This window comes from Gallinula chloropus (assembly GCF_964237585.1).
Source record: "Gallinula chloropus genome assembly, chromosome: 3".
Taxonomy (NCBI): Eukaryota; Metazoa; Chordata; class Aves; order Gruiformes; family Rallidae; genus Gallinula; species Gallinula chloropus.
The window spans coordinates 9,758,017-9,770,956 of record NC_140087.1 but is presented as its reverse complement, the minus strand read 5'-3'; the positions used below and the strand labels follow the sequence as shown (position 1 = coordinate 9,770,956).

The window sequence follows — 12,940 nt, the reverse complement described above, 5'->3', positions numbered from 1 at the left end:
CTTTTGCTCAAAAGAAAAAGAGGTGATCTTAGCTGGAATGAGCTGTTTGCTCATTTAGTTCTGTGGTTTTTTGTTCTGTATAGCCTTTGAGGTGCTCTGTGGAAACCATGTGCACAGACTCTTGTTTCTTGCACTAGTCTATTTTTGATATTATTGTATTTCAAAGAAGGTATTTGTCTTATTTCAGAATCAATATTTTTCTAAACAAGAGTTCCAAATGGCTTCAGAATGCCGAAGTTAAACTTGTATGCCTTGTAAACTGCCCATTAATAGTTTGGATATTGTGGATGAATTGAGTGGTGTGGGCAGTCTGTGCAGCACTGTTAAGTGCCGTGCATTGTTTAGCAGAAATGAAGATGAAACGAGAAGTGTGTAATTCTCTGAAACATAATACTTCATAATCAGGATTTGTTAGAGTTAACTACAAGATTAAATGCACTCCTAAACAGAGAAAAGATGTACTTCTCACAACACATTCAAGTGCCCATGCACTTCCTATTTTTAGCAGAGATCAAACACTACAAGGAAATCTGCTCATGAAGGGAATTACCAAGTTGATTGGTAGCTTGTGTGAAAAACCTGTGTAGAAAAGTCCTGTGCACAGTGAAATCCCAGTTAAACTGTTCCTCAGACCTGTACATAGGCATTCTGCTTGCAATTCCTGCAACTCCTTAAGGGTACGACCTAAAACTGTACTGAGGTGATGGAAGTGTGCCTTCAGTTTAGACACTCTGTGTTCAGAGATGCCTTCCAAAATTATGCCTTGCATGATCGGCACAGATACTTGGAATGCCCTGTAATCTTCAGGCTTCTGGCAAAGCTACTTGTAGCTGTCTGAAGCTCTGCTTCTGTACATGGCCAGGGCACGATGGCTGCAGTTTGCTGAGCTGAAGTGCTGGGTGTGTTTCTCCTGCCTCGTGGCATTCGGGAGCCAAGTTTGGTGGTGTCTTACCTTCAAGTCTGGGTGAGAGCTTGGAGGGATTAATCCCCCCCACTTGTGTTCTGGTCCTTGAGGGAAGGACCCTGGTAAAGGGTAGCTCTTCCTCAGTGCTTTAAGGAGGATGTAATCTTGTGTCCCAGAAGCAAAGCAAGGACAAAGTCCTATTTGGATGTAACTCCTTGTAAATTAGGAGAGTAATTATGTCAGAGGATGTAAACCTCTGTGACCCCTCTGTGTGGGCTTGTTTTGGTAAGATCTTGGTAGCACTTTACCAGACCCTGGAAGTAGTCATGTCTGGTGTGGAAATAGAGCAATCAGCAAGATTACATGGAAACATGGCAACTGCAGATAATTGGCAACTGCAGAATGCGTTATCAGTGTGAAAACTAGCAGAAACTGAGCAGGGATTGGGGCAGGACAGGAAGGGTGATACTGTTCCCATAAAAACTGCTTTCAAGTCTTTAAGAGCCATCAGTCTGAGTGGTCATGCTGGGCAGCATGTGGTGTGAACAAACACAAAGGTGAAATCTCTGCCTAGGGAAACCTTAGATGCAGGATACAATAGTGCCTACGTTCATCCTGTTTGAGATGTCCTTGTGGGCAGTGGGAAGAAGGGATAATTCAGCCAAACAGGAATCCAAATTATCCCAACCAGCAAGGTGGCCACTTGCATCCCCTGCCTCCTGCAGCCACAAGTGCCTGGTGATGGATACAGGCAGCTCTGCTCTCTGGCAGGTCATCCACAGACCGTGCTGTGCTGTGTTTTGCTGTGCCCAGTGGAGCTGTTGACAGTACCTGTACAGTTTTTAGCAACTCTGGCGTCCCCGTAGTAACCCGGAGCGCATCGCTCGCACTTGAACCCGGTGGTGTTGCGCAGGCAGTTGCGGCACTGGCCCGTCTCTTCATCACAGTCTTCAAAAATCAGGTTTGGGTCGGAGTTGCCGCTGCAATCGCATTTTTTACAAGTGCTTCCAATTAGCAGAGGGTTCCCATAGTAACCAGGGGCACACCTGGAAGGAAGAGCAAGCCCGGTGATGACGAGCAATGACATTCCCATCTGCTGTATCATCTCTTTTCTCTGACCTTATTCGTGTCACCAGGAATCGATGATGGTCTGTGGCTACTAAAGGACAGAAGGCAACTTAGGAGCTCTGCTGCTGCAGAGGCTCTTCTGTGCTCTGACCTCAATCTGTACAGTTATATATTTTTCCCTCCTTGAACACTCCTGGTTTCTCAATCACACCAGTCTGCGGTGGTTTTGTGTGTGCGTGTCTTTAGCAGCAAAATGATTTGTTCCCCATTGTTTTAAAATCTATGACAGAATGACCTTGGCAGAGAGGCAGCTCTGGTGTTTATTTTGGTCTCTCTCAGTTTTGGATCTCACCAGCTATATTGTTTTATATAGGAAACTGGGATAAGGCCTTGCATTTCATGATGCTGAAACTCAAGAGGAAGGGCAGACCTTATTTTTATGGTGCATGTAACAAAATACTGATCAGAAAACATTTCTATAAATAATTCTATAGTGCAGCACTGGGATAGTTTCTGGGTTATTTTTGCAAAATAAAACAGGCCCTTAACCAGCCTCTATTTTTCAGATTTGTTTGATTTTAGCCTGCTGTCTGAGGGCAAAAGGCTGAGAGCAGCCACCAGCCCAGGAGAGGAGGATTCCTCTGCTGCTTTGCAGAGGGAGGGAGGTCGGTCAGTGAAAAGCACTCCAAGGGAGGCCTGAAATGGATCCAAATTGCTTTTCATGTCACGTCACATTTGGGAAGCATTTCAGCTGAAAAACTGCTGCATCTTAACGTGGAAGACATGTTGGAACTGCAGTGGTTTTTGAAGGACAAACCAGCAATACCTTATGTTCCTGTGTCATCAGTGACCCTAAGCTGAGGCAAAAGGTAGAGGATTTGGTGTCAGCATTTGGAAACAAAGGGGTGAGTTTCAGTTAAAGGCATTTCTGGTAGTAGCAGGAAACAAGCTTAATCCTATGAGCTAGAGGGACTTTGCAAAACAACCAGTGAGGCAAACAAAACTGGCACAGGAGTGGACATGGAGCAGCTTCCAGGAGCAAATCCTTGAGCATGGGCTTCTCTGGGCAAACCAGGGGCTGGAGGAGCCTGAAGCAGTGGCTGAGGGACTGGAAGGGTCACTGGCAGGACAGGGACAACCCATGACACTCACAGTATCACTGCAGGAGGGTCAGTGACCCAGCAGCCTGGAGCACAGAGGTCAGGGACTCATAGCCCCAAACTGGGAATAAAGAAACTGCGGGAAGGGGGATAACTGGTGCAGAAACTGCTGACTGAGGAGATCAAAGGATTGAATAGTTGTTGCCGTGATTTAGGTAAGGAGTGGTTATTGCATTTCAGCCTGTCTTATCATGCTGTTGTCCTTGTCTTTTCTCCCACCCATAAAGTCCTCTTTTAAGATGCTGTTTGTTCTGCTGTCTGTTGGCAGGGAGGATGATCTCTCAGGCAGTTTAGTTTCCCAGGTTTCTGGCTGGGGGACCTGATCTGCTGAGGTCTGTTGTCTCCTAAAATATGAGCACAGTCAAATCCAGGTTCTGGTATGTCTGAACGATGAACGTGTTGGAGATCTGATAAGAGCTTCTAGTTTTGATCTGTTCCTACATTTGCTGATGCTTTTTTTTTTTTTTTTTAATAAAGTAATTTCCTCAGTGCTGCTTTGTTCATGTTCCAGTCCTGAAACCCCACAGTAAAAACACATAAAATCTTAAGCATCTTAATGTAAATCACTTGGCTGCCTCAAATACTGCCAGCGACAAAGACTCTGTCTGTTTCTCTGCAGCACTGCCAGAAGCTTTGGTGCAGATCTTACCACTTGGGTGACCCAGATGTAAAGGATAAAAGTGTGACCTGGAGTTCTGTGCCCTGCTCAGAGAACTGTGAATGCGACATGGAGCATAATGAGTGCGATTTAGCTGACTTGAGTGGAGTCACTCCCCATTCCCGTGGGACCAGAGGGAGAAAGAGCAGGCAGTGATGGGTAGTGCTACTGTTTCGTTATGCCAAATATTTCAACCAATCTGAGACTGTAGTGCTTTCCCAATTTTCAAAACTACACTATGTTTATGAAGTTTGAACCAGAAAAAAACCCTACTCTGGATTTAAAAAAAAAACATAAATAAAATTATTCCTTTATTCTGTGTCTTGCAGAGCTTCTTTTAAATTTTCTCTAGTTAGGCATTTTCCAAATGGCCACCTGTCCAATGTGGCCACCGTGTCACAGAAGCCACTGAGCAGTGCTGGGGTGACACCAACATTTTGCTTACTGCTACCCAGCTCTGGCTTTCAGCCAGCATCTCCTGAAGTCTGTGCACTGTTCCTATCAGGCCCAAAACATCTGCCTTCTCATCAAGGCAAGGGGATTTCCACCCCCCCACACCCCTTTCTGTGAAATACACCATTTGTTTGACTTGCCAGAAATGTAGTGGACAGTTTCTCACAGCCTCGCAGATATATTGTGTGCGTGCTGCTTTTTATGACCATCTGATTCACTTTTATTAGCTATATCTCTTCATCTGGCATAGCTGTCTAAAGCAAATAAAAACTTTTAGAGCTGAAAATAAACGTGTCACCTTCACTTTCCCCTTCCCTTTGCCACTCAGTGCATCTCTCATAGGGCTGGACTGAGCTTGATCTCTTTTGCATGGTTGGCAGCATGTGAGAATAGCAGAAGCCACTGGATGGAAACATACTGCACTGAAAAAGCAGAGGTCTGTGGTGAATGTCTTTTCCTATCTTGTATCAATAAATGGCTCTTTGTTGTCTAACAAAGAATCTTTCCTCTCCCATAATAAAGCTGCTGATTTATCTTTGTTTCATTTTGCAGCAACGTTTGTTTCCTGTAATTATTGGTGAGCACGAAATTAGCTTCCTCTTCCCTGGCAATGCCAAAGGAACCCTTTTTTGTCTGTTCGCTTTGGCCACTGAAATATAATTTGTTCAGTTATCTTTTTTAACGTTTGGGGCATGAACAAACCCTGGATTTCATCTGCTGCCACCTTAATGCCTTATCGCTGAGGCAAAATGGTTCCTAAATTTCTGATTGGGAAGCTGGTTTTCTCGGTCCCCAGCAAAAGCCTCTGTGATTTCACAACACCGTTTGCTGGCAAATACAGACGGCACAGGTTTGTGCCAAGCCCCTGGAGCAGCACAGGAAAGCCTCCTACACGAATGCCAGAGGAAACGGAGCAGATCGCCTCCCATTGTGCTGCTCTGGAGATCCCAGGTGCAGCCCGTGGAGGGGTGTCCTGCAGCCCTGCGACACCCGTCACCCACCGCTGCGCTTCTCACTGGCCTTCGAAAGGCTTTTCGTCGCTTCTGACACAAATGGGAGCAGGACCAGGAACCTACCAGGAGGAAAATCCTGCTTGCCACTGCCTGTCATTTACCCCAGCAGGTAGCCAAGGACTGAACACAGTGACCAGGACGGGCTGATTTCTTTCGGTGGCTTTTCCTAACCCAACTCTGGGGTTTCGCCTTCCTTGAGGCAGATGCACTTTGTCAGGCTGGGTAGTGGCTGTTAGAAAACAAAGCCTGCTTTCTGCTGTTGCTATGCATCTGCTGCTCATTTCATAGGATTTGAGTTGCTTGTAGTCTAGGCTGACATTTTAATAACCATTAAGAAACCTCAGTGACCTTTTAATTGTCTGCCGTTATCCTTTGTGTATAAATCTGACATTTTGGAAGAACAAAAGAATACAGCCACAGGCCTGGAAACAAGGACTTGATTTTTTTAAACAATTATTTTTGTGCCATCTCTCTGAAGGGCTTTCACTATTGCTGCCACTATGCTGGTGATGCAGAGGTAATATGCTGATGCTTTTGCATCGTCTCGAAGGGCAAAAGCCTTTGGGTTTTTTTTCATCTTACCTTTTTCATACTGATTTCCCTTTGCATCTGAAGCATCCCCTTACTCCCTTCTAGTTACATTAAGTATCCCTTGAATTCAAGACTTACCCATTAACGACAGTGAACTGAAGTCTTAAATACTATAATAATAAAACCAAAATGAGGTGTTCAGGAAGGCAGTGTCTGAGCCACCCCTCAGTTTTTGCATTAGAACTGCTTTAATTTATTGGCCACTCAAGGAGAATTTCTGAATTATGATCAGGCCTCTGACATTCATTGAAACATCATACGTGTGTGCTCATAGTGAGTAAGATATCCCTGTATGAGATTGGAGAATAAGTGATGTTTCTGCTGCATAGCTCCATTTATTTGTTATTTAGAAGGTATTTACTGGAAAATGTTTATAGGCATAAGGGAAAATTGAAAAGCAACACTGGTTTGCTTAAATTTACTCAGCTATGCCTGTGAAGTACATTTAAAATTTAACTAAAAAAGCTGCACCTGCTCATTAAGAATTTGACTAGATAATGCATTTTCTCCTTTGCTTTTGAAAAAGTATTTAGTAGAAGCCTGCTGTATGTCTTAGAGGGAGAAAATTGCAAGAGGCATCTATGTGGGGTTTTTTTTTCCACTTCAGCTGCTGTTTCTGATTTGCATTTTTTATTTTAATTGATAAATTATATTCCTTTTAGGAAGATCACCACATGAAGGCCCATGAAGTGCAAGAACTCAATCAAAGCACTTCAGATGTACATGTCTGTCTCACCCTGACATGTCTCCACCACAGGTTCTTAGTGGATTTTACTAGGAACTGAATGAGAACCTTTCACAAAGATTTCTTCCCCATGTGGGAAGATTCCCTCAAAGGCTTCTGAACTTCAGCATTGTTGACTAGTAAGTCACCCAAACACTTTCTTACCTTTCACAGTTGGGTCCTGCGTAGTTTTCCTTACAGACACAGCGCACGCTTCCGCTTTTCCAGTAGCAGGAGACGGCAAAGCTGGAATGTCATGAGAATGGATGAGTGGGATAGCAGACAACAGCTAACACTTGAGAGCATTTCTTTATTACAGGATGGACATTTGCTGTCAGGGTGAGCTCAGGCTCTCAGTTACTTGGTGCTGAATGGGTATTCTTAAGCTCTGTGCGTTATTCACATTATACTCCTCATTGAGTCTTTTTAATTAACGTAGAAAGCACTAATATAGTGCTATGAAGCTATATATACAGATACATGTAAGTCCCTGTCTTGTAGTGTAGATTGGACACACCTGCAGGTTTTGACACACATTGGATAAAGGATTTAGGATAAATATGCATCTCATGCGAACCGAATTGCTTCCTGTCTCTTATTCTAGGGCATGAAATATTGCTTGCAAAAGACACTGCAGTGAGCACTTCAGCAGTGTAGTCTCTGGAATGGGCGCAGCAGTTTCCTAGGCAAATCCTACAGTTTTCCTTCAAGTCTGATCTGGAAGTACTAAGCCATGAAAACTGACCTGTGACGCCACCCTCATTTACAATAACCAAAACTGCTCTACCATCTCTCTAAGTAACAATCTGGGGCTGCTTCTGATACCAACATGCCAAGTAGTGATACTGGCAGCAGTAATTTTCGATTCTGTGATTCAAAATCATGGATTCCTTTGCTTGCTTGTTTTCTGGATTTAACAACTGTGTAACTAAAGCAACAGGCAGCAGCCAGATGTGTAAATTACAAATTGTATAGGCTTCAAATGCAGAGACTGACATGGCTTGAATACATTTCCAGGAAAAAAGACGTACAATCCCAAAGATGTTCCCAGCTTGTTTGTGATATGTGTGAGCAAATGCCTGCCAGCACTGGAGTGCAACCAGAGAAGCGAGACGCAGCAGCTGCCGGCTGCAGGCCCAGGGATGCTCAAACACAGGTCAGAGTGGTGCAGTGCTGGGCAGCTGTGGCCAGGTTGCATCCCATTTGCACAGAAGGAGAAAAGCCTCTGGGCAACGGGAAAGAGCATGAGCCACGTTTGTTTCAGGAATGAGCAGCTTTGCAGGGTGACCACAATCCCTGCGTGATTTTAGTTCCCTCAAGCATTTCTCTGCTGGTGGCATGATCAGGGTCAAATAAACCTGTGTGTGGATCTGTGCTGTCTTAAAGCATTTCATGTACACAGAGGGAACATAAAATGAGGTTCTTCTCATAGGATTCACAAATTCAGGAAGGCTTTTTTTGAGAACATACAGAGGAAATTCTAACAGTTTTGAGCCTTCCTCTTCTTTTGCTGAGTCTAATTCCATCATGTAGTTGAAAAAAACCCACATTGTGGACTTAGATTATGAAATAAGACTGAAGCCTTGCCCAGGTTTTATACTTTTGTGACCTTTTAGGGAAAAAAAGTTTGTAAAATTCCCTCAGGTTTGAAAAAAAAAAAGTAACATCTGCTGGACTGTGAAGCAGGCTCTCTCCTGTTTTTATTCCAAAGAGATGACATTATACTTCATATGTAATGTCCAAAGGTTCCAGGGATAGCAGATATGAAGATAGTCTGGCCAGAAAATCTGGAGACACACAGATGAATCTCAACAAAAAATATGTCTGATGAGTCTGTCAGTTTACAGATTGGGTCACTTTGTCTAACTATTATGAATTCACTTGCTATTTCCAAAGTAAAAGAGAGTATAAACCAACATCCTTTGGATGTATTTTATTGAAAGCATTTAATGCTTCTCTGCTTTCTGGTAGTTACTGTTTTGCTTTCTGGTAGTTACTGTTTTGCTTTAATATAAATGAAAACAGGATTAATGGAGGAAAAAGAAAAATGAAAAAAAGAAAGAATGGCTTTTCCTTGAATTTAGTTATGCAAGGCTGAATGTTGCTCAATCATTATTATTTGCTGGTTGGAGCCCCAGCTGAAGGCTATTGCTGTGGTCAGATCTCTCCCATGCAAGAAGCTGAACAGGCAATTTCTGCATGCTATTTAAATAGGGGTATGTAGCAAATTGGGATCAGATGTTCCTTTAACTATGGCCTTTGGGAATTTTCCGAAGGAAATCCCTAAAAAATTGAGGTGGGTTTTTAGCAGGGTAGTTTTAAAGGGGTGACTTATCATAGAACATCAAATATCCTGAGATGGAAGGGACCCATGAGGATCATCAATTCTAACTCCTGTATTGCTGCTAATGTTGGAGCATCTGCATTCAGACTGCTTGCAACTTCTATTCTTCCTTCCCAATCCCTACCTGCTATCCTTTTAGGTTCAGGGCTTCTTTGTCTCTGGTAGTCTGGAATAGGAGAGGCATATGTTCCTAACAGGGTGGCTAACGAGCTTGTTGAAGCAGGCAATGCTCCTTAGCCTCTGTGCTCATCTCCCACAGTACTGTCAGGGACAGCCCGTAGCTCTGGTCCCTGCTGGTCCCACTGCACCAAGCCCTGCTAGGTTGGTGGGCCAACTGGCTCCCCGTGATCAGGGGGCGTTGCTACAGAAGCCTGGTGGGCTGTGGGACAAGGTGAATGCAAACCCAGCCATGCTCTGTCCAATTGCACTGTAGGGAGGACAACCCAGATGTTTGTTTGACTGGCTGTGCTCAGTAGAGACTGGTTCTTATCATCTGGTGGTGCCTCTGGCACATGCAGCCCAGGTTGTGAGTGAGAGGGCTCTTCCTTACACCAAGGTGGCTGCTCTGTGCCCACCAGGTCAACAAAAAAAATAGCACTCTGCTAAGGAAAGAGCTCTGCTTCTGCCTGCTGTATTTCTACTATTTCTGGCATTACAGCTGCTACTGAAGCTGGAGGAAGCAGTCTGCTTCGTCTGTGAGCTCACTCACTCCTAAGTCTTTAAATGTGAGCAAAGCCAGGTTCTTCCCCTGTCTCTGAGGATTTTCCTCTCTAATACAGGCAAAGCTGCAGTCTTTCAACAATAGCTATTCTTCACCCCATGGCCCTCCTCACATGTCTGCAGCTCACTGAGAAAGCCAAGAGGTGAGCTGCAGGAGTCTGGCTGGAGTGCTTTGGCTGAATTGCCATTTTGAGCCTGTGCCACTGAGTAGCTGAGCAAAATGTGGCTCATCCCACCTTGAGGCCATATGTGTAATCCTATGGCAACCACAAACAAATACAAGGAGGAAATTCCCCTTTGCTGAGAAGCCCTGCTAAAAGCAAAATGGGAAACAACACAAGGGGAGGACGTATCTCACTGCAAAATAGCTTTAACCCCTTGGCAAGTATTTCCTAGCATCTCCTCTACACACCAGAGCAGGGTTTGCATAGATGCCTTTCCCTAAGAGCACAAACCTCAAGCTAAAAAAAGGTGATGATTTCTTTCATCTGCATTCCTGATGTACCACTAAGAGTTTCTAATAGCTGCTGGTCATGTTTTGTGAACCCAGACACTCTTGGTGCCAACACCAACGGGCTGACAGCTGGAGCTCTTCACCTTGGTCATGGTTTTCCATCAGCCTTCAGAGTTTCTTACCCAAAGATATCTGAAGATCAGACAAAGGGCACTGAACCTGTCAAAGGATTCTCCAGACCTTACCTATTAACTGTTCTTGTACTAACCAGATCCAGTCACTGTTTGCTCAGGACTCTGTATGGCTATGCTTCTTCATGGTTGATTTTACAATCTGGATGTCATGGATTGATCTTTCTGTTGGTCTGTCTCAGCTACACACATCCCTGATGCCACCTTCCTGAGGAATTTGTCTTTCAGGGTCTCTTAAAAGTAACCAGGCAGCTGCATAACCTCTCCTACATAAAAGAGGGGGAGCTTCAATTTGCTCAAATGTTTTCTCCTCCCTCTTGGTAAGAATTGTTATGAGCACTTAAGGATATTTTACACCTTCTAAATGAAATGCTGTTTCCTGTGGTTACAGATGTGAGCAGCTGGTAGTCCTCTTATTTTGCCCTGGCTGGCAAGGGCGCAAGCCTTTGTCTCCTGCATCCGGGAAGGGATGCTGACCCCACCTCAGAAAGGGCCAAAGCCAGCCCAAATCAGAGAGAAGCAAAGACTCTTTACATACTTGGCAAGTTCTGGCAGGGGGCAGGGACAGGGCTGGCAGAACGTGGGCACTCCTCTGACCACATCACCGATGAAGCCATCCGGACATTGCTCGCAGTGCTGTCCTGTTGTGTTTCTCTGGCAGTCCTTCGGTGCAAAGAGAGAGAGTGGTGAAAGTTAAACAGAGGTGCTGCCTAATTCGGAAAGAAATCATTTAGCTGAAGACCTGTCCAAGCAGAATAGGGGCTGATGCCAGACCCCAACCCCTCAAGGCATTGATAGATGAAGCCAAACCAGCTAGCACTGCTACAAATGAAAGTGCTATAAATGATTACAGTGGCCAGCCAGCAAGAGTTGGCAAGGTGCAGTACAGGACAAAACAGGCATATGTGGTTGCCAGGTCCTGGAGCAGAAGCAGCACTGCCTGTCCTCAGAGATGTCAGGGGTACTCCGGTGGAACCACAGCCCTGTTTGGAGTTGCATGTGCCAGTAGGAAAGAAATCCCCTTTGCTGACACCAAAACAAAATTGAAAATATCTGCTGGTAACAGGGGAATCTGCCTGCAAATCATGGCTAATATACCAGTGCCTCTGACGTCTTTCTCCTAAGATGAAAAGTGTTACAGCATGAAGGGGGTGTGTTATCACTACACCTTCCTCTGAGCTTTAAAGGACATCCACTTAATGGAGGGAAGAAGCAGGAGACTTCTGTAACTGGCCTTTCTATGAAATACAGAGCAACTGTGGAAAATGTCTCTTACTTTTTATAAGCAAATTTCACCTCCACACTTCAACACTTGTGAAGAATTACGCTTCCTCATGCAGAGGCAAATTGGCCACCAGCTGACACTGTTGGGGTCCGTGGAAGTAAATCAAGCTGTGGTAAGTCATACAGAATATTTGTTGCAAAATATTTCATAATGTTAGGTGCAAAATTGTGTCTCGTAATATTTTCAATCACAAAAAGATGTCAATGTGTGCTGTAATTAATTGTAAATTGAATTTGTAAGTCCTTAAAGCTTAAGGAAGCATCAGTCTATCTTTTGGTTTACAAATGGACAGACTCTGATGCCACAGGTTATGTGGGTTGTCCCCATGGCACGTGGCAAGGCGATGAGTGACTGGTGCAGAGTGCGTGAACAGTGCTCCTGCCTGCTGCTGGGCTCCTGCACACTCCTGTCTCCCTTTCTGCTTCAGCAAAACACCCAGGAGATGTCATCAAAACCCCACAACCCTCCAAATTCCAGCTGTCTCACCAAATTACTTTCAGCGAGTAGGAAGAGTGCAGAAGTGCTTTTCTTTCTTGCAGCTGTGCAATGAATTTTTCAGTGTCCCTGAATCAGAACTCTCCAGTTACACCATTTCATACCGATACAGGACAGATACAAACAGCTAAGCAAGGCCTGAGGCAGCAAGGAGCCAGCTGATGGCAGAAGTACGTGGAGAGCTACTCTGTCAGTGCTTAATTGCTGTGGTTCTTGATTAGCATGCTTGATTCTTCCTTCTTCTGACCTACAAACAGCGGGTCATGGAAACTGCAGACTGATGGATATGATTTTCATCCCTGGTAAGATGACAATGTCGATAATAAAGAAGATCTCTGAGTAGATCACAGAATCACAGAATTGTAGGGGTTGGAAGGGACCTCCAGAGATCATTGGGTCCAACCCCCCTGCCAGAGCAGCTCCCCAGCTCATATTGCACAGATAGGCATCCAGACAGGTCTTGAATATCTCCAGAGAAGGAGACTCCACCACCTCCCTGGGCAGCCTGTCCCAGGGCTCTGTCACTCTTGAGGAGATGACTAAGCACCACCTGAGTCAGGAACTGCTGCTTCATTTACCTGCTGTATAATGGTGCAAATTAGCAAGTGTATGAAGGGGAACCAGGGGATGTAGCATATATGGACTTTAATAAAAGCCAACTAAGTTGTCAGGGGACTTGAAAAAAGTTCATTTTACACACTGAAAGCTGATAAAGGCTAGGAAGCAACATGTAGGGTGTAGTGGTAACTTTTCAGCATGGGGAAGAGTGACTATTTGGAGCACCTCTGCCTTGGTGCAAAGACCAGTTTTGTTCAGTATTTGCCAGTGTCTCACAAACAGAGACCAAAAGTGCTAGGGCTGCTCAGCTGGGAGAGAAAGG

At 44.6% G+C, this 12,940-nt stretch overlaps 1 protein-coding gene across 1 annotated transcript in view; it reads right to left on the bottom strand.

The window, feature by feature from the left end:
- Positions 1 to 12,940, bottom strand: part of LAMA4 (laminin subunit alpha 4) — a gene marked incomplete at its 5' end in the record, with an annotated part of 102,145 nt that overhangs the window by 55,509 nt on the left and 33,696 nt on the right. Inside the window, 3 exons of the mRNA XM_084261325.1 lie at positions 1,736 to 1,950; positions 6,737 to 6,817; positions 10,819 to 10,943. Coding sequence (XP_084117451.1) covers positions 1,736 to 1,950; positions 6,737 to 6,817; positions 10,819 to 10,943 — 421 coding nt within the window. The remainder of the gene's footprint in view (positions 1 to 1,735; positions 1,951 to 6,736; positions 6,818 to 10,818; positions 10,944 to 12,940) is intronic.